Genomic DNA, 19504 nt, shown 5'->3' with positions numbered 1-19504 from the left:
GGAAGTTCCTCCGCGCTGGCCCAGCCTGGCCCAAGGTGGCACTTCCCTCCAGAGGATGTGTCGCCAGGCCCAGTGCGTTCTCCGCGGGACTCGGAGGCCGCCTCAGGTGGGAATCTGTAGCCAGGACGATGTGGGCCTAATGAGGAGCTGCCAGGGCTCAATTATGCGCCCAGCCCGGGCTCCTGCCGTTTGACTGACAGCTCATTACCCCGCTGCCATTTGGGGGCAGAGGAATTTAATCTCCCAGATGGGGAGCAAATCAATTTGCCCATCTGCCGCAGCTGTGCCGATGTGAACTCCACTCTAATTTATTCTCTTAAGCTTAGGAAGCTGCGTCATGTTTAGGTACAGAAATATCAGGTTTCCCAACCAGCCTGGCCAGGGCCTGCTCAGGTAGACATTTCGAGAAGGTCGAGTTAGGATGGTCAGCAGGGAGGAGCCATTGGCCTGCTGGGCTCTTGCCCAGGAGCCTGGGCTCGTTGGGAAGGCTGCATGTGGGAGGAGGGGGAACTCTGCCAGCCAGGCACACGTGGCCTGCCTGCATGCCTCCAGGGCTGCATTGTTCTGTGTAATGGTCATGGCTCTGGTTTCTGGGCTTTGGACACAAGAGGACTTGGAAGATGCTATTCTGAGACTTAGTTTTCTGCCCTCCGTGAAGTGTGGTCATCACCCACAGCCAAGGCAGTGACCTTTAGCCTGTGACACTGGGACAGTTTGCAGGAAAGTTTGAAGCTTCTTTCTTAGTGAGCGCGTTACCTGTGGCATCTGCTCTAGGGCATATCAGCAGAGCTCCCATCCCCCACTGTGGGGTGAGGCCCCTGCCGACTCCAGAAGTGGTCTGGGCTCCCCCTCTGAGCAGGTCAAGGGTAACAAGGACATTTCCCAGGAGAAAGGTCAGCTGTTTGGCAGGTGAGTTCAGGCTGACTCTGCTCAAGCTGGATGTTTCTTTGCATGCCCCTCAATTCTGCGCTCAGACACAGCGGGCTTCGAGTCTCTTTAGGTGTGTGTGTGTATGTGTGTGTGTGCACATGAGTATGAGTGAGTATGAGTGTGTGTGAGAATATGGGTATGCGTGGGTTTGCATAGGTGTGGGAGGGTGTGTATGTGTAAATGGATATGTGTGTGCGTGGGGTATGAATGGATGTGTATGCATGGGGTTTGCATCGATGTGCATGTGCATGGTGTGGGAGGGCCTGTGTGTGTGTGTGTGTGTGTGTGTGTGTGTATGGGCGTGTGTGTGTGCATGGGTGTGTGTGGGGGTGGGAGTCACTTTGTGGGGAGAAGTGAGGAGGAAAGTGCCTTCTGTGGAGAGAGTGTTTCTGAGACTCTCCTCAGAGTTGACAAAGCAGCCCCGGCTGGGTTAGTTTTCAGGGTCAGGGAAAGGCCAGTCTATTTACACACCTTAGCTGAGGAGCACAGAGGGGTGGTGATGGGGGCTGGGATTAATGAGCAGTTTTATTGCCTCGCTTGTCAGGAGGGTCATGTGATATTATTTTGATATGGGGGCCTCAAAAGCAAACACACAGGCCAGGCTATACATGGAAGTAAAGGGGGCCTCACCCTGGCCATTGAGCACTTCCCTTTCTTCTCAGTCCAGGTGAGTGGGGGGGGTGTGAGGGGTAGGACCCTCCTCCCACTGCCAGTGCCTGCAGGCCGGTCACGCCAAGCGGCACCAAGGCCAGCTCCCAAGATAACGTTAGCGTGTGGCGCCCGGCAGTGAACATTTAATATCCCAGTTGGTAATGAATACATTGCCAGGCCACCTCCCACCCACTGCTGTCTCTGAGGAGGGGGGAACGTGACAGCTCGGGGTGAGTGTGCAGCTTGCTCTCTTAGCCTAGAACATTCCAACATTTCCTACGAATTCCAGCTCTTGATCTGTTCCAAGAAGCCCTCCCTGAGCACCGGAGCTGGGGAGCACACCCCCTCCTCTGAGTGCATATTCAGCAGGCACTATCGGGGTCCCTACTCTGCTAGGCCTGTAAGAGGCCCTGATCTGAGGCTGCATTCATAGGAAGACCCAATAAATCCTGTTGGCCACGAGGTTGCTTTAAATACACTTTCTGTTCGCCTCTCGTCCAATAGGCTGTTTATGCTGCCAGGGCTGACCGCACTGGACACCTATCGGTGAATAGACAAGCGGCTCTGCCTCCCTGGAGCACAGCTTGGGGCTGCATACCAAAGGAGAATCCAGCCCCTGGGTGGGGAAGAGGGAGAGCTGTTTGTAGTCAGTCAGCTGGGTTCAAATCTCAGCTCCACTACCGATAGCTGTGTGACCTCGAAGACTATGCTTTACCTCTCTGCTGACATTTTCAATCTGTAACATAGGGATCATGTAACCGACCTGATATTGCTGCCAGGAGAAGCAGATGAGAGGATGGGTGTAGAGGGTTGGTGTTTGTGCCTGCACACACACGGTTATGACTGCCCGTTTAATCTAGTCAGAGCCTTGGTGCCGTGTCAGGTCTCGGATGATATTTAGAGTCTCCGGGAGGAGCAGTGCAGAGACTGTATCACTCAGGGCAGAGCCCTGCTGCCCAGGTGGGGTTGCTTGTCAGAAACAAGTGTGGGTGCAGGTGGGGGGACGCCGTCTGCCTTGTGCCACGGCGGGATCACGGAGTGCCTGACCATGGTCGGGCTGGGGGACAGCACACCGGCAGTGGGACTCATTGACACAACTTACAGAAGAGGGGAGGGTGGAGACAACCTGCATGCAGGTTTCCCCCTCAGAGAATCACTTCGTTGTTGGTAAATATATATTTTGGAGAGAGGCATGTGGCCTTTTAAGCGGTTCCTTGCAGCCACCCCAGTTTTCAAAGTAATGAGCTGTTTTCTTTTTCCCGTAAACATGAGGCTGACATCAGAGAACAATGTTTGATCCCAGTTTTAAAACGAACTGGGTGGTTTGGAGATGATGGGAATCCCAGGCAGCTGGTTGGCTCTTTCCCTGTTTCATTGAAGAGTATCTTCAAGGAGCCCACAGCTCAGGGGCATGATGCACTTTGGATTATTGAAAGTTTAGAAACATTTAGGTGATTATGGTAAATAATTCACGCAGACCCTGACCAATGCAATTTACTCTTTTGTGCCAGCACAGGGGGAAAAGCAGAAACCAGCTGTCCCTTTTTATTTCCCAGACCTGTTAGCACCATCTAGTGGAGATATGCACTAGGCACAGGATTTGCTTCTCTGGTGTCCCTTCTCCAAAGCGAGGGAAATACCACTCGCCTAGAAGCCTTTTAAACCTCAGTGCCATCTGTGTCTCTGCCTCTGAGTTAGAAATACCACCAAGGGCAAATGACTCTCTGGTTGCCGATGAGTGTGCCCAGGGGCCCTGCGTCACGGTGGTCAGCGTCTCCGCATTTGAACCTGGTGGTCACTGATTAGCAACGTTACTTCTGACACGGGCAAGTCACCTCAGTTCTCCCGCCTCCGTGTTCCCAGCTGTGAAATGGCCCCAATAACAAAACCTATCCTATGGGGTGACCACAAGGACAAAATGAAGTGATGCCCATAGGGGACTCAACACCGTGCCTGGCACTCAGTAAAACACCAGATTTCTAATCAAGTAAAAACGCGTAATCTAAACCCAGTAAAGATCTTGGCGGGAAGAGGGGGAGAATCCAGTCTCAATAACACCTTACATTGAGGAGGAACTTGGTAAGATTATATTTCAGGTTTGAGTTAGAAGTAGTTGCCTTTTCATTAAAGAAGCTAGGTGTGCAATGGCTTAGCACTCCCGTTCTGACTTCCACAGCCAGTTTGGAAAGCAGGAAAGGGTCCTTTCCATGCACCCATGATGTGCAGTGTGCTGCATGTGTCCTGGCTAACGTGTGCTTTAGAAGCAGGCACTTTTTTTTTCTAAACAGATAGAAGCAGTCTGTGTTTTAGACACATTTAGATGACAGCAAAAGTACATTTGAAGCAAACAGTGTCTGTGTTTTTGCTGAGTTTAGGTAATAAGAGTTTAGCTACTCTGGTCCAGCTGGGATTTTTCTAAATAATCCACATCCCTAAACATCCACAGCTGGGGGGAGGCATGTAAACACTGGCAGCACATCTTGGGGACCTCGGTGGTGGCACACTGCCCTCAGAAAGTTCCTGGTACCAGGGACCCCATCCTGTAGGAACAATAGGCTCAGCATGGCCTTGGCAGAGGTCTCAAGGCTTCTGCAGCTCCATCTGGTAAGTGGCCAGGGGCACGGGGTAAAGCCATGAGCCCCAGAGACCGGCAGGAGGGGATGGGTGGCAAGAGAGTCTGAGCTCAGAGTCTGAACACCTGGGCTCTGGGACCAGCCTGCCACTTGCCACCTGCTTTCAGTATATCTGCTTCCTTATCTATGAAATGGGATAACACCCTTGCCCAAGTGTCACCAGGATAAAAGCAGAGACTTTCTATAAACTCCCTCTACCAGCCATTAGGGCCTGAAACGCCCACCTGCCTATCCCATTGCCGTGGCCACTGTGGTGTTTGCTGGGGGTGGGCTGCCGCACCCAAGGCTCCCATCCTGTGACGAGAGAAGCTGACTTTGGACTCAAGGGCACAATAACTTCAAACACGCTAAGCAACAGTTTAACATTTTACTAAATCAAGTCACACAAATTCCAAATATATTTAAGGGCAACAGATTCTGTTCTGCCTTTTAAATCTTTCATTTTCAAATCCATCATTAAGACAAAAAGTAAACAAAAATTAAGCCTGCGGTATATTCATGATTTTTCTTCTTGGGGGGAAAAGGAACATTATAGTAAAAACGCCACTGGGTGTACAGTAAAGCACCACGACACACGGTCACAAAGCGGGTTTCCTGGCTTCTGCCGCCCGTGGTGGACGCTGCTCTCCCGGCTGCTCTGCGGCAAGCAGGGTTTCATTAAAATAAAACAATAAAATCTCCTAGGTTACACGAAAGTCAGACACAGTCTGGAACACAGTGCTTAACAACAGTAATGCCAACTATCAGTGCTAACGTGAAAACATTTTAGAAAGTCGAAACAATTAAACTGGAAACCAAAACCTTATTTTCCCTAGATGAGCAAAATTGGAAACGAAAGGGTTCCCGCCTCCCAATAGGAGTGAAGGGTGTTTATTTTTATTTTTTAATTTTTTTTCTTTTCTTTCAAGTTGGAGGCAGGGGGCACGGTATGGTTTGTAGTTTCTCGGCCTAGTTGGCGTCCAGCTTGGCCATTTCCTGCACATAGATGCCTATACTCTCGCTGTCAAAAAGCACGAAATACACTGTTTTGATGGAAGAGGACATAGTTGACACGAAGTAATTGGAGATGGCCTTCAGAATCAGTTGAGCTGCTGTTTGCTTCGGAAAACCGTTCCTGCAAGACAGAGGACAGGGCTCAGCAACTAGGGAGGCCAAGGGTCACTGTCACCACCCTGCCCCCAGGAGGCTCTCAAGGCCACGTGTGCCAGTATTTCCACAAGCTCACAGACAGGCATGAGGAAGCCCAGTGCCCACCAGACAAGGGAAGGACGAGTGGGCAGAGGACTGACCTGCAGGAGATTGTCCTGTGTGTGCAGAGGAGGAAGGCATGCCAGAAGTCTGAGAGACAATGAGCACACAGACAGATCTGTGCTCTGCGGCACGTGGTGTGCATTAAAGTTCTCCGGGCAGCGGGAGCTCCCATGTTTGTTTTTCCAGCATCACTGTGGCCAGCAAGGGGCCTGGGACAGAGTCCAGGCTCTCAAAGGCTCCCTGTGGATCTCAGCCCAGAGGACGGCTGGGGGCTGGTGCTTCTCCAAGAAGCACTCGTCTCCGTCCACACAAGATGGAGGTCACGCCCTTCACACTGATCCTTAGGTTTCTGGGTGCTGGGCTGCTGGCCAGGAGCCCACTCCAAGCACACAGCAGCCTGAAGCACCCCAAGGGCCAGGGCATTAGGGAGCTGTGGGTGCAGAGAAACAATGCTGGGCCAAGTGGGCTCTTCATTTCAAGGGACAGCATCCAAGTCTCTAAGACAGACTGGAGTGAATACACATGCATTTCCATTTAAAGTAAACATCACATGGCAATTTGGGGGGGAAGGGCCTCAGAACTTAAGCAAGAATCTGAAATCAGGACTCCTTGTTTCATGCGAGTCCAAGGCTATTCATGGTCAACACTGCACAGGCAGGACCGGTGACCCAGGGGGACACAGTAACATAGCAGCTTGCCTAGTCTAGTGGAAATACTATGGGCTTTGGAGCCACTGGTCCTACCTAGATTCAAATCCCTTACCCCGGTTTACACTTAAGGATGCCGAGAGGTAGTTTTCATGAGGTTTCTTTGTTCATCAGCAGATCTACAGCTGTCAAACTGCTCTGAGCCTGTGGATCCACTGGTGCCCCAAGGGCCAGACCAGCCTGCCAGTTTCAGCTGGACTCTCCATCAGACTGAATACCGGCTGCCAGGTGAGAGATGCCTTAAGCACGCCAGCGCCCCTCACTGGTAGCCAGGGTTCTGGCCGCCTTAGTTGTTCCCTTGGAGAGTTGCGCTCATTCTGTTGTCAGTGCTCAGAGTGCTTCTGATGCGCAGGAGAAAACCATTCCTGACTTGCTTTTAATCAAACGGGGCTTTATCCAGCTTGGCGATGGACCCTGTGGCTTCTGGATGAGTTAGAAGTGAAGCCTGATCCTACAAGACAGGGATGTCCCCAGGGCATGTCTCCAGCCTGTACAGGGAAGCCTACTGTGTTGCTCCCACAGCTTCCCGTCCCTCTACCTGGGACCCCTGAAAAGGGCTGTGATCTCAGCAAGGGGATATTTTCAACGTTAGTCAGGGCTGAGGAGGGCTTGTGGAAGCGGAGGCTGCTGGGCTCCATGCAGGGAGCTGACTCAGCAGGTGTGGGGACCCCCCCTTTGGAGCGACTGTTCTTTGTGGAGCCAACAGGACTTTCTCATCTGAACTTGCAGGGTAGGCACAAAGGTGAAGAACCTCAAGTGGGGACACAGGTAAGGATCAAAGGGTTTAAAGGTGCAGTGTCCACGCCTGCATGCCCTCCTATTGATGGAGTGCGGGCTGGGCTGGCCTTGTGCTTCAGGGTGGCTGTTGAGTAAATGTGAATCTGATTTATTTCCAGGAAAACGTCTTGCTGCTGAACCCGTCCCTCTGCGCTGGATAGCCACAACCACGGGAGGTGGCCACACTGGACCACCCAGGGCCAGGAATGGAGGTAACGGCTTTCCTAATGTTTTCTGGTGGGGTTCCAGTGTTTCCTAGAAGCCAGTTAGAGAATATGTAATGAAACGGTATGTTCAAATAGATGTTCTCACAGGAATGCTTTCCACAGAGCCCTGCACCATTGAGGGACCGCTGTGGCCCATGCGGTGACCTGGAGACATACAGGATTTGACTTTGGGCCCTGTCTCTGTGCCCCGTTTCCCCGTCTGGTGCAATGGGGTTGGTAATCAATGGGGTTGTTACCTGAGGTAATCAATCAGGTAATCTAATCAATGGGGTTGTTACCTGAGGAGGCTGTGAGGACGAGCAAGATGCTACACCGAGTCCTCCTCCACAGGTGTATCTGTGAGGCGGGTGGTCACGAAGGTCTTTCTGAAGGCTCACCCCGTGGAAAATCCCTCCCCACTCCAGACCCCATGATAGTGACGGGTGACAGCTGCTGTCGTCGTAACTACCCTGTGCTAATAATGTGGCATCAGGCCCCAGTCCTCTTGGAGGGCTGTCGGCCATGGCTGTTGGCATGCCGAAGCTTGGCAGGGGCACAGGTAGGGGTTCCTTGGTGTGGCACTGCCCAGGTTCCGGAGAGCTGCTTGCCTAAAATGTCTCCCTCGACTTTCGAGGGGTTACCCCTATTGGTTGCACAGACACAGCCCTTCTGCACACCAGTGCTGCGTGGCCATGCAGTTCGCCTTCTTCCTGCATCTCAGGCCTGCTGCCTGTTACCGTCACTCTGTCCTGTGCTGCACCGTGCGTGCCTTCTGGAGAGACCAGCTACACCTCCTCTGACACACAGTCAGGCTTGGATCTGACGTGGATGGGCATTAACCTCTCTAGGCAATAGTTTCCTCACTGGAAAACAATGCCTCAAGGATTCACATGGTGATGAGCAGGATGGTGGTGATGTGGACACTGCTGCCCTGACAAAGTGAAGGCGCCCCTCATTCCCATGGGCCTGACCCGGGCTGTGCTTACGGCATGTGTCCTAAGTTTCTCTGTGGCTAAGTGCTCACACCCCGCCGAGTTTATCTCAAACTCTTAGAGCTATTTTTTTTGTTTTGTTTTCTTGGTCTTGCCTTGAGCATACCCAGGACAGATATCTGAGCTTCCTCCGAAGTCACTCCAGTTATGTCTCGGACAGCCTTTCCTAAATGTCTTGGGCCTCAGTTTCCCTAGCCTGGTGCAAAGGGACCCTGTGGACTATCTTTTTGGTTCCCTCTTGGATCAGCCTGCTCAGTGATGGTTGGGGACCGGATGGCAGAAATGTGCGTTTGCAGGGCCACTTCACAGAAGACCCTGCTCCTTGCATGGGGCATCAACAAGCACCCCCATTCCTGGTGAGCTGTCCTCCAGTGCTGGGCAGGGCAGGTCCAGAGCTGTGCTGAGGAGGCCAATCAGGCACCAACGGGGAGAGGCTGTGCCCTGGGGGCGGGGAAGTGCAGGTGGATTTTCTGGAGGAGACAGACTGGGAGCTTGCCCCTGTGTAGCAGTGACGTGGATTTCAGATTGAGTCTGGTTTCCTTGCTGGGCCAGGCCACCTGTCTAGTTGACTTTGCTGCTTGGGAGATGGGTTGGGCTGGATATCTTGGAAGCTTGGGTGATGTGAATACTCATCTGCTGGGATTAGGTCTCCCTCACACTGTGATCCTGGGCTCCTCCATTTTTTCATGTTCTGTCTGGCTTTGAGTAACTGTCTCTCTGAAGTTGCCCATCGAGAGGCCACTCCACCCAGAGATAAAGATCAGGTGCTACAAATTGGAGAAGCCAAAATTTAGGAGGGGATGATGGGCCTCTGTCCCCCAAGGCTAGAGAGGGGTCCAGGCTCATATGTGGTGGGTTGATAAGTAATTCTCCCTAATTCAACGAATACCATACATGGTTACCTGGAAAAGACGAATTGGCTTTCTGTTTAAGCTCATAAACCTACGGAGAGTTTAATCAAAGCCCCAAACTAGCTATTCCCTATGAACTGCCTCTTTGGAAAGGGGTCACTCCCTAATGTCAACCAGAACTGAGGGAGTGGAGGTGTCCATAAATATTGTGACCGAGTGCCCAAGGGCAGGATGTCCAGACGCCAGAGGCTGGCTTATACCCCCAGCTCTTATTTATACCCAATGGCTTGGAGATTGGTCTGGGGGGCAATAGGTGGGAGGAAGGAAGTGTAGGGTCATGGTCCTCCTTCATCTGCCTGGGAAGCTATGCCTTGGCTGAGAGAAAGTGAGCCCACTTTACCATCATATTTGCATTTCTATCCCTTTAGTTACAACATGACTTTTATGCCAGGGACACTGGATGCCGCAAACAAGCTGTTTTATTTCCCCTCCTAAAACCCACTGTGATTTACTGGCCAGCTCTGGTGTAATCCCATTCTTTACTCATGAAAGAGAGGGTGGCTGTTTACACGGTGCTGTGGGGCAAGGTCTGCCTGGCAGATGTGGCAGCTGTGCACATGTGCTTACCTTAGGAATTCCACCCTCTTAAAAGCTTTCAATTGATTATTTCTTAAAACTTTTTACTCCATGAAAAATGTAAATGAGTTTGTAATAACAGATGCTCTTTTATGAGAATTACTTTTATGCTTCAATTAGAAATTCCCCAATAGCCATATGAAAGAGCATGAAATTATTACCTCCAATAATGGCTTCTATTCGGTGCTTCTCTTCGGAAGCACCTTTCATCAGAGCAGATCAAAGTGCCTCCAAAGCACTAATTAACTGAACCTCAGAACTGCCTATAAGGAAGGGCAGTCCTCAGACAGAGAGAGTGATTCATTTATCAAAGGTCACACAGCAGTGCAGTGTCAAATAACAGACTTTCTGTGGAGAAGCTGGCTATTTATGCTCTGATACAAAAGCATTTTATAAAAAAAACTAGAGGCCCAATGCACAAAATTTATGTGTGTGTCCCTCAGCCCAGCCTGTGCCCTCTCCAATCTTGGACCCCTTGAGGGATGTCAGACTGCCCATTTAAACGGGCAGTCGGACATCCCTCTCCCAATCCAGGACTGCTGGCTCCCAACTGCTCGCCTGCCTGCCTTTCTGATTGCCCCTAACCGCATCTGCCTGCCTTCCTGATCGCTTCCTAACCACTCCCCTGCCAGCCTGATTGATACCTAACTTTTCCCCTGCCAGTCTGTTTGCCCCTAACTGCCCTCCCCTGCAGGCCTGTCACCCCTAACTGCCCTCCCCTGCAGGCATGTTCACCCCTATCTGCCCTCCCCTGCTGGACATCTTATGGTGGCCCTCTTGTGTCCACATGGGGGCAGCCATATTGTGTGTTGGAGTGATGGTCAATCTGCATATTACTCTTTTATTAGATAGGATAGAGGCCTGGTTCACAGGTGGGGGCTGGTGGTTTGCCCTGAAGGGTGTCCCGGATCAGGGTGGAGGTTCCCTTGGGGTGTGTGGGGCAGCCTGGGTGAGGGGCCTGTGGTGATTTGCAGGCTGGCCACACCCCCTGGTGATCCAAGCAGAGGCCCTGGTATCTGGGATTTATTTATTTTCTATAATTGAAACTTTGTAGCCTTGAGCAGAGGCTAACACAGGCCAGGGCTGAGGAAACTTGGCTTCCTCTATTGCCTCAGGCAACTTGAGCTTCCTGCTCTCTCTAGCTCTGTGGCTGCTGCCATTTTGTTGGGATTTATTTATCTTCTATAACTGAAACTTTGTAGCCTTGAGTGGAGCCCTGGGCCCGCCAGGGTGTGCGGAAATCTTGGCTTCCTCCATTGCCAGGGAAACCCAAACCTCCTGCTCTCTCCGTGACTGCAGCCATCTTGGTTGGGTTAATTTGCATACTCATTCCTGATTGGCTGGTGGGCATGGCTTATGGAGGTGTAGTCAATTTGCATATTACTCTTTTATTAGATAGTATTTTTAAAAGTCTTAAATTGACTCTGGGACTGCCACTGGCACCGTATGAAGCCAGCTGCCTCTGCAGAGCCCTGACTTCCTTGGGCACTGAGAGAGGGGCTGGTGGCAGAAATCCAAGCAGCTCATGATCCTAATGCGAAGCTCAGGTGCAGCCACTTGCTGATATAGAGCCCTGGACTGTGGCCCCACTTGGGCCTAAGATGCCAACAGCTGCAGTCCTGAAGGCCAGTCTCCCTTTTCTCAGGGCCAAATTCAGACCGTGAGCCTTTGCAGGGAGGACCCTGGTGATGTGAGGGGCAGTGGGACCCCTCAGAGGTAGTATGGCTCCTACAGGCCCTCATGGCTACATCACAGAGTTCTCACAGTCCTCTCCCTCATTTCCAGAGCAGGCCTAGGAAATTGAGGTCTTTTAAGATTGTTATGAGGGATTGTTATGCCTGTTTTTCAGAGTAGGGATTTGGGCTCAGATTGGGGTCAATTTGTGTGCCAGGACTCAACCCCAGGCCTGCCCCCAGACCAGGGCACAGGGAGGTGGAGTGGTCACCACTCTGGCTGCCCCATCAGCTTTTCAAGGACAACCCGCATCCGTGCTGGCTCTTTGGGGAGTGTGTCTGTTGAGGGGCAGCTGTGCTGCTCCTCACAACCTCAGTACGCTCACCTGGGGATAATACAGGGCTGAGAGGTGAGGTAGGTTCAGCCCCATTTCACCCTCACACAACTGCCCGCTCAGTTCCAGCAGGTTCCACGGCCTCATTAGCAGGGTGATGAGGCAGAGCAAGCAGGTGTGGGAGGCGAAGGTCGCTTGGGAACACATAGGTACGAGGCAGAGGGCTTTACCCTGGAATGGTTCTGGAGGGACCCTCCTTTAATTAGATCCCTGCATCCACACCACCCCTGTCCTCCACACCCACTCTCTGAGCCATCATCTCTGACAGTCCCAGGACACTCTGAAGTTACCCTCTGTGGTGCCATTTGCTGTCGCAACACAAGTTCTATACTGACCCAGGCTTCCTGTCTCACTCTGTCTCTTCCACTGTCCCTCATCACTGCTTAATGTGTATATTCTTCCCGATTTTTTGCCTCTCTTCCCCTAGATTAAGGCCAGTGCTTGTACACAGTCAGAGCTCCATAATTATGGTCTAAATATGCAGAGAAATAAACCCGTGGTTGCCATGGTAATAGGCAGGTGCCCTTACCTGCCACTGCCGATGGATGGAAACGCAATGGACTTCAGCTTCTTATCATCTGCCAGGGCCAAGCAGTTTTTCACTGTCTTTTCCAGCAGCTCCTCACATTTGTCTGCACCCCAGACGGGGCTGTTACAGTGGATCACAAACTTGGCGGGCAGGCCATGTCCTGCACTGACAGCAGCTGGAAGGGATGAGACAGGAACAGTGAGTTTGTTCTTCGGCAAAGAGCACAGCACTAGATGCCAAACACAGACCCATTCTCCAGCCACGGCACTGCTGCCTGCTGAGTTGGGACTCCCACATAAGCGTGGGCTGGAAACTGCTCCTCAGTTAGTCCTCTTACTCTGGGAGGCCAAGCCAAGACCCAGCCTTGAAAAGTTAGTATTGGCTGCATCACCACAGGAATTTTAGCCAAGACTGTAGTAAGTTCTTCCTCTACCTTCCCAGAAGGCAAAGCCTTAACCATCTAACATGATGGACTGTGTCAGAATGTTTGCAGCCTCCGAATAACTGCCTTTTGGGGTCTCTAACCCCCTTTTCTCAAGTGCATTCATGTGCATATATAATTATGTATCTACAGGTCTCCCAGACACAGTTCAGGACAAACTTATGAGGGAAGCAACCCGACTAGCATGTTTGCTGCCCTGTTCTTCTCCCTAACCATCTAGTTTGGGCAGAATTAGACTGTTTCTAGGATGGAACTATTTTCTTTTGCCAAAAAAGGAGCCTTTTTCCAGCTACACATAGTAGACCTGCTCCATCTCTGCCACGTCCTCCCCCCCACTCCCCCAAGGAAATGGGACCAGCCAGCCTGGTGTCTCCCAGAGCACGTTTCAGGATTCCTGTTCCCTAAGATGCAATGCAAAGGAGGTGGTTCTCAGTCCCAGGGTTGGTGGGTGCTGCCTGCATGCTTCTATCCTGAAGTACCTGAATCCCCACACAACTGCGACAGGAAGACACCCAAACTTTCTGGTTTGACAGAATATTTCCTAAATCCATTTTGTGAGGAACATGTCATTAGTAGGTGATTTGTGGGTATTGTCTCATGGTACAGTAGAAATAGCTCTGGACCAAGATTCATGGGTGTGAGTGTGCATCTTGGCGAGGCTTACTGACTGGTTTTAGAAGGCTGAGCTGAAGTGTTGACCTATTAAAACCTAAGACTGGGTTTAGTTCATTGGTCTGTCCATGTGATTCATCACTGCTCAACTATATATGGAAAAGAGTGGAGAGAAATGTTAACAGTGATTATTTTTTAAAAAACCTTTTCTAAATTCCTAAAATCAAGAACAAAGTATGTTTTTGTTATTAAAACAAGCAAACAAATCTTTACCATACTAAATCCATACTAAAGCTAATGGGTTTGCTGAGTTTGGTGCATGGCAGCACCAGGGCCACCAAATAGGCTCAAACTGAGCACCAATGGGAGGACGCTGGGCAGGGGCTGAAGAAAGGCCAGGAACCCTGGTCAGGTAGATTACGCTGTGTGTGTCTTCCCTTGTTTGTCGGAACTGGCTGGGATAGCTTGGTCATTGTGCCCCTGTGCAATGCCATGCCCCTTGTAGGCAAACAACTGGCAGAACAGAGGTCAAAGGCACAGGGATGCATGACTAGCCTATGGTAACAAGCCAGATGTAGTCCCTGGGGGAGGGGGTTATGATAGATGGACCTTCTGAGAAGGATTTCTGTGGACATACAGTAGTTATTGATACCTGTATTTAATTAAGATTCATTTTAAAAGCAGGATTTGAAGAGAGATTGGGCACTGGGGACCATCTAGTAAGAAGGGAAATCAGAGTCTATCCTTGCACAGCTGTAGGCTAACCAGGCCGCACCCCTGTGGACTCCAGATCCTCAGGAGGTCTCTGCCCACCTAAAATTCCAATATCTAAGCAGGCAGCAGTAACCAGTACTTGGCCTCTACAGACCTTACTTGGCACTATTCCTCCCCACATCATATTTCCCCTATATCAGGAATGGTGTCATTGGTAGGTGAGAAATGTGTCTTTATATCTTCCCATTAAAAGCACAGATGGCTGAATAAAAGTGATTAATTTGCATCTCTCACCAGCAGTTTTACAGATGGCTCAGTAACACTGTCTCTAATTTTCAGAGCTTAAGTTTGCCAAACTCAACTTCTGTAATTCCTTAAAATTTGACATCAAACATCTAGAAGCTATTTTAAGCAATAAAGAAAAAAGATTGGAAGGGTGGTTTCCACAACCCTTCAGCTCTCCTAACCATCTGCATGTGACAAAAGTCCAAGTTGTAAAGCCAACAGGCTCCCCCTCCATCTCACCGACACACCTGCGCTGCCGCCTCTGAATCCCAAGCTGTCTCCAAACTGCCTTCCCTAACCCCCAGCGTCGCCACACCCACACATGCGCGTGCTTTCTTCCTTACCTCCAGCCACTTCCAAGGGTCCGTTCTTTTTCCGGAGCTCCAGGACAGCTTCCACAAAGTCCTTGCCTCCTTTCTTCTCCAGTGTGTTTCCTAGACAAGGACAGGGCAAGCTCAGGTTGCGCTTCAGTCTCAGGGCACACACAGACACTTAGCATGTCAGGTGATTACATACTTTATATATGATCTGACCCGCTCAATTCCCATATGGCTGCAAAACAGGAGCTAAGCCTCGGCTGCGTCACAAGAGTGAGATGCAGAAGGGATTCGCCATCGGCCGGATACCACTCTGGCACTGCAGACCCTTATTTGGGGGTGACTTGGGGTTATCCTGGATGAGCCAGAGATTCGAGAGATGGGAGATGCCTATTCTTTGTGAGCAACCTGCCCTGCGTGCTTTTTGTCGGCATGAGAAACCAGATGGCTTCCAAGGCTGATACCTCCCCTGGATTTTCTTCTCTGTCTCTGGGGGAGAACCCCCAAATAAGGAGGTTTTAGAAGAAGCATACCATGCTCCCATCAGGCAGCTAGCTCCCCTCCTGGCAGCAGGCCCAGAAGAAAGCATGCAGATTTGGTCATTTCTGGACCAATGTTATTACCATGCTTAGTTCTTATTTTGCAGCTTGGACATATGTGAATACAAAAAAAAAAAAAAAAATGGCCTCAGACAGAATTTCCTTAATCACACTTATGATTCAGAATCATTTCAGGTAAAGGAGAGCAACATCAGAGCTTAGAGATGAACTTGAATTATACAAAAGCCGAGAAGGAGGATGACATCACTGTTCAAGAGGTAGGAAGCACTTTTTCTTGTGTCTTAGGGTATATAATAATTTCTGCTATGAAAGCCAAGCTCTCAAATAAGATCCCCACACTGGTAAGGCCTGTGGGTTAAATGTCTCATGTGGGACAGCAAGCAGCAACCAAAATGAGAGACACGACACCACCCTATAAAGTTTGGCCAGAATGGGTCTTGGTCTTCCTTAAGCTCTGATTCCTCAGTTTTGCACATTTTAAAGTACTTTTCCTCACAAGAGGACAAAATACTCCCCTTAAGATTCACCACTTGTCTTGAAAAATTCAAGTATGGGTCGGTCAGGTGCATCGGAACGCACCAGCCCTAATTCTCTTGGGATTTACCCTGTAATGATTGGGGCTGGTTTTCTTAGAGAAATCTGCCTCATTTGAATGCTTGCTTTGGAGGGGCGAACTGACCCCAGGAAGTATCAAGAAGGAAAATAAGAGGGTCTGGGCACTGTCACCGATCAGAAAGCCCCAGGGTTAATGAAAGGTAGTGATCTGTGAGCCACCTGACTATAGAAGTCCGGTGTGCATGAATGAACGTGATGCAGGCCAACACCCACACGCACGCTCAGCTTACTATGAGGAGGCCTTGCTCTCAGAGAGATTAACTTGGGATCCTTGAGGAGGGATCCAGCATCCCTCCGCATTAACCCAGACTGCTCCCATGCCTTCCTGTGTCTTGGAAAGCAGTGAAGTAGGCATTTAAGTGGCAACTTCTATGTGTTTCTGACAAAGTTCAGCATCAGAGACACAAGCTGAATAGGCTTAAGGGGGCAGGTTCAGGCTTCATGGTTCAGAGACCGCACCCACCAGGAAGTGGAGGTTCTGAGGATACAACCCAGGTGAGTGAGACTCACAGGTTCACCTGAAATATCTGTGCCACTGAGAAAAATGAATCTGCTGGATCCCAAAACGCTGCTGCCTAGCTGCACCCGGTCTAGCCTTGCCTCCTTCCCAATCTCCAGCTTGAAGGAGGGAGACAGATGTACTCTAGGCAGGACTAGTTCAGATCCTCATTCTCTATCCTATTTACTCTTTGGGACAGCTGGTAAATTTGGAATGGAAAATAAAATCAGTACTATATTAATACTACCAACTCCTTTCTAAAACACTAAATATTTAAGAAAATGGGATGATTTACAATTAAAGATATTCTATCTTAGGAAGAGTGTTTACTTTAAAATTTTTACTTATAATTAAATCTTGCTTTAATTAGAAGTGAAATTTGCCAGTTAAATACACTTAATACCCAAACTTAAAAATTGAACCCTAGATTGCAGGCAATGCACCCAGTCAGGACTCGACTCCTACACACACATATGTATGCACATGTTCATGTAGACACACAGGTACTTTTTAACAAGAAACAGGCCCATTTCAACTGTATTGTCAACACTCAATGTCAGACTCTTGCTTTTTAGGCTTAACTTCAGGGTTAATCATAAAGCAATTGACTTATTTGCCCCCAAGCATAAACATGTGTTACTCCCATGAGAACAAGAACATTATTTTCATGCTTCGAAAGCAGGCATAAGTATCAGTGTTCAAAACAGCCTAAGCGAAAATTTAGGCTTGGACAAATGTCAGGCTAAGCCTGTGGTCTATTTCACTGTTAGAAAGAACTTTTGATGGGTAAAGTTAATCACTGGGGCTAAGCATTCCTGCACTCGCATTCCTTCTTCCAGCGGTCTCGGGATTCAGGAATTCACACCAAATATGAGAAATGGAGTGATTGTGTCCTAGCTTCCTTGTTTCCCCGCTCACACATCAAAAGTGGGAGCTGGAAGCAATTGAGAGTACGTGTGAATCTGGTTGATCATTGGTTTGGAATTAGAAAAGAAATCTGGGCTCAGTACTAGTTTGAACTGGTTCACCAAGAAAAAGCACTGAGGTGGGCTTTTGAAGACCTGGGTTCGGATTCCTCCTTAGTCTGTCAGGCGGTCTGGACCTGCTGAGGTTCTTTTCCAGCTGTGACAGTGTGAGTGAGCGATGTGACCTTGGGCAAGCTCTTGAGCCCAAGTTACTTACATGTCCCTGAGGCTATCATGTTTACTCTGTGCACACTAGGGGGCTGAGGACAAGCAGGCCAGGGGGAAAAGGATTGGCACTGTCATTATTCAGGAAGGACTGGGTTCTTGACAGGGCTGAGTTGACTGCCTGGGATCCTCTCAAAGCCTCCAGCTGTACTCCCTTCCCCCAACTACACCCCCCGCCCCCCCCCCGCCCCCCGCCCCCCGTTCCCCATCCCTGGGACTGATCCTGCTGCACACAGGCCTTCCACTGCCAGCAGCTCAGTAGCTCATCTCCTCTCCTTGGGCCCAGGAAGTATCATAATTCCCATTTCACTAAAATTCCTGGGTGGCAGCTGTTTGGTTTATTTATTTTCCTTCAAATAAGTATTTTTCTCCCACCAAGTTTTCAATTGGTTAAGAAAGAAAGTATCTCTCTCTTAAACTGCCCGACTTAGGAGCTCTTAAACTCCTCTAAAATCTTGTCAAAGGGGTGTTTAATTACCTACAGTCTGGTTTCATTTTGACCTGACAGACTTGGCAAATCCTGACTTTCCGTCCGGTTTGTCTTTCCATCCATGTCCGAAATTCAGAATGCCCAGGAGAGCAATTAGCCCAAATCACAGAGGCTAGAGCAGGCTGAACAGCAGGCTCTGCTAGTGACAAGAAACAGAGCTGGGCCACCAGACTATACTAACTGTGGTGCCTCCAGAACCAGGACACTCACGAAAATCCCGATAGTCTCATCCTTCAGGATGACCTCACCTTTGCCCCAGTTAGAGATGTCTCCATTCTCTCTGGAAGCTGGTGTTTGAATCTACACTCAGAATGCTCCTCTCAGCATATCTACTGTAAAATTCACACACAAGGGAGCGAGCACCAATAGGTCAGCACCAATCACGAGCCAGGTGCAAAACACGGTGCTTTGCTGATTAGTTATTTAACGTAATTTTCATTATTTAGCACTATTTTTAAGATAGGGAAACTGAGGCATCAGGGAGTTAAGTGACTTGCCCAGACCTCATAACCAGTAAATGGTGAGATTAAGATTCAAGCCCCTGTACTTAGCTCCAATCCTGCTGTATTTTTGCCATCGATGCCTCATCACATAAATGCCTCATCACATTCTTAAAGCAGGGCACTGCCTGGCCCACTGTGGCAACACGTTGGCAGCCACAGGCTCAGCACCCCCAGTGCTCTCTGCTTCACCCCATTCTCAGTTATTTAGCACCAGAACCAACCAATGATGTGTGTCAGCTGCTAGGGAGAGAAGGGGCTTTCTGGGTCTAGGAGAGTGTTTCTCGAGACACATCAGAATGAGGTGATTTTTGTTCCTGGAAGGTCTGAGAACCCCCGAGTATGGAGAGTGTTCTGAAACTGCCCCAGTGGGCACTTGAGCCTTTAAGGCCATTTTCAGGAAGGAGTGTGCTTCTGATGTGGAGAGAGGGGTGGGGTTGGGGGCACGGAGACCTGAGCACAGCTTCCCTATATGTCTGGTGCACAGAGGGCACACAGGTAGTCTCAGATGCACCTTGGCCTATCTGGTTGCATTGCCCTTGCAGCTGAAGTCATGTGTGAACCCAGTCTCCATCAACGCTGTGCCTTGTGAAGCAAATGAAAAAAAGAGGTTGCTGAACCAGTTTCTAAACCAGAAGTGTGCCCATTGGTGAACTGCAAGATACACCTAGCTGGCAGCTAGCTGTATTTTTCATGTTCACAACCCGGGGATGGGCGACCTTGGGAAGGTCAGGACAGCTGGAAGTGTGAAATGAAGGCAGCCCTGCATAGCTGTCAAAGATCAAGCTGTCTGCGACGGCCAACTGACCATGCACACACACACTCGGCAGCACCCAGCTAGGCATTACCTACTTCACCACCGGTGTAGAAGTCATTGTTTGTCGGGTGAACGACAGCATCACTGTCGATCGAGGCAATGTCAGCCTGTACAACTTGCAACTATAACAGGTAAACAAATGTATATCAACTGTGTTGGACCGAGACCCACGCACAGGCACATTCACTAACGCCCCATGGCAGGGCTGGCCTACCTGGTCGATTCCAACATA

The 19504-nt window shown here is 49.9% G+C and overlaps 1 protein-coding gene across 20 annotated transcripts in view; it reads right to left on the bottom strand.

Annotated features, from left to right (window-relative positions):
• Window positions 1-4567: 4567 nt before the first annotated feature.
• LOC118710716 (core histone macro-H2A.1) overlaps window positions 4568-19504 on the bottom strand; it is a 66381-nt gene continuing 51444 nt past the window's right edge. For 7 of the 20 annotated variants that reach the window (XM_045576728.1, XM_045576726.1, XM_036423345.2 and 4 more), the window contains 3 exons: window positions 14629-14718; window positions 12232-12406; window positions 4568-5328 (listed from right to left, as the gene is read on the bottom strand). In XM_045576728.1, the coding sequence (XP_045432684.1) occupies window positions 5163-5328; window positions 12232-12406; window positions 14629-14718 (431 nt within the window). In that variant the 3' untranslated portion in view covers window positions 4568-5162. Of the gene's footprint in view, window positions 5961-6808; window positions 6924-12231; window positions 12407-14628; window positions 14719-19303; window positions 19395-19504 lie in introns of those variants that run through there. The other 13 variants (XM_045576730.1, XM_036423347.2, XM_036423348.2 and 10 more) reach the window with 8 other exon arrangements.

This window comes from Pipistrellus kuhlii, unplaced genomic scaffold (genome assembly GCF_014108245.1).
Source record: "Pipistrellus kuhlii isolate mPipKuh1 unplaced genomic scaffold, mPipKuh1.p scaffold_m20_p_8, whole genome shotgun sequence".
Classification (NCBI taxonomy): domain Eukaryota; kingdom Metazoa; phylum Chordata; class Mammalia; order Chiroptera; family Vespertilionidae; genus Pipistrellus; species Pipistrellus kuhlii.
The sequence above is the reverse complement of the archived record's forward strand: the minus strand, read 5'-3'. Positions and strand labels throughout refer to the sequence as shown.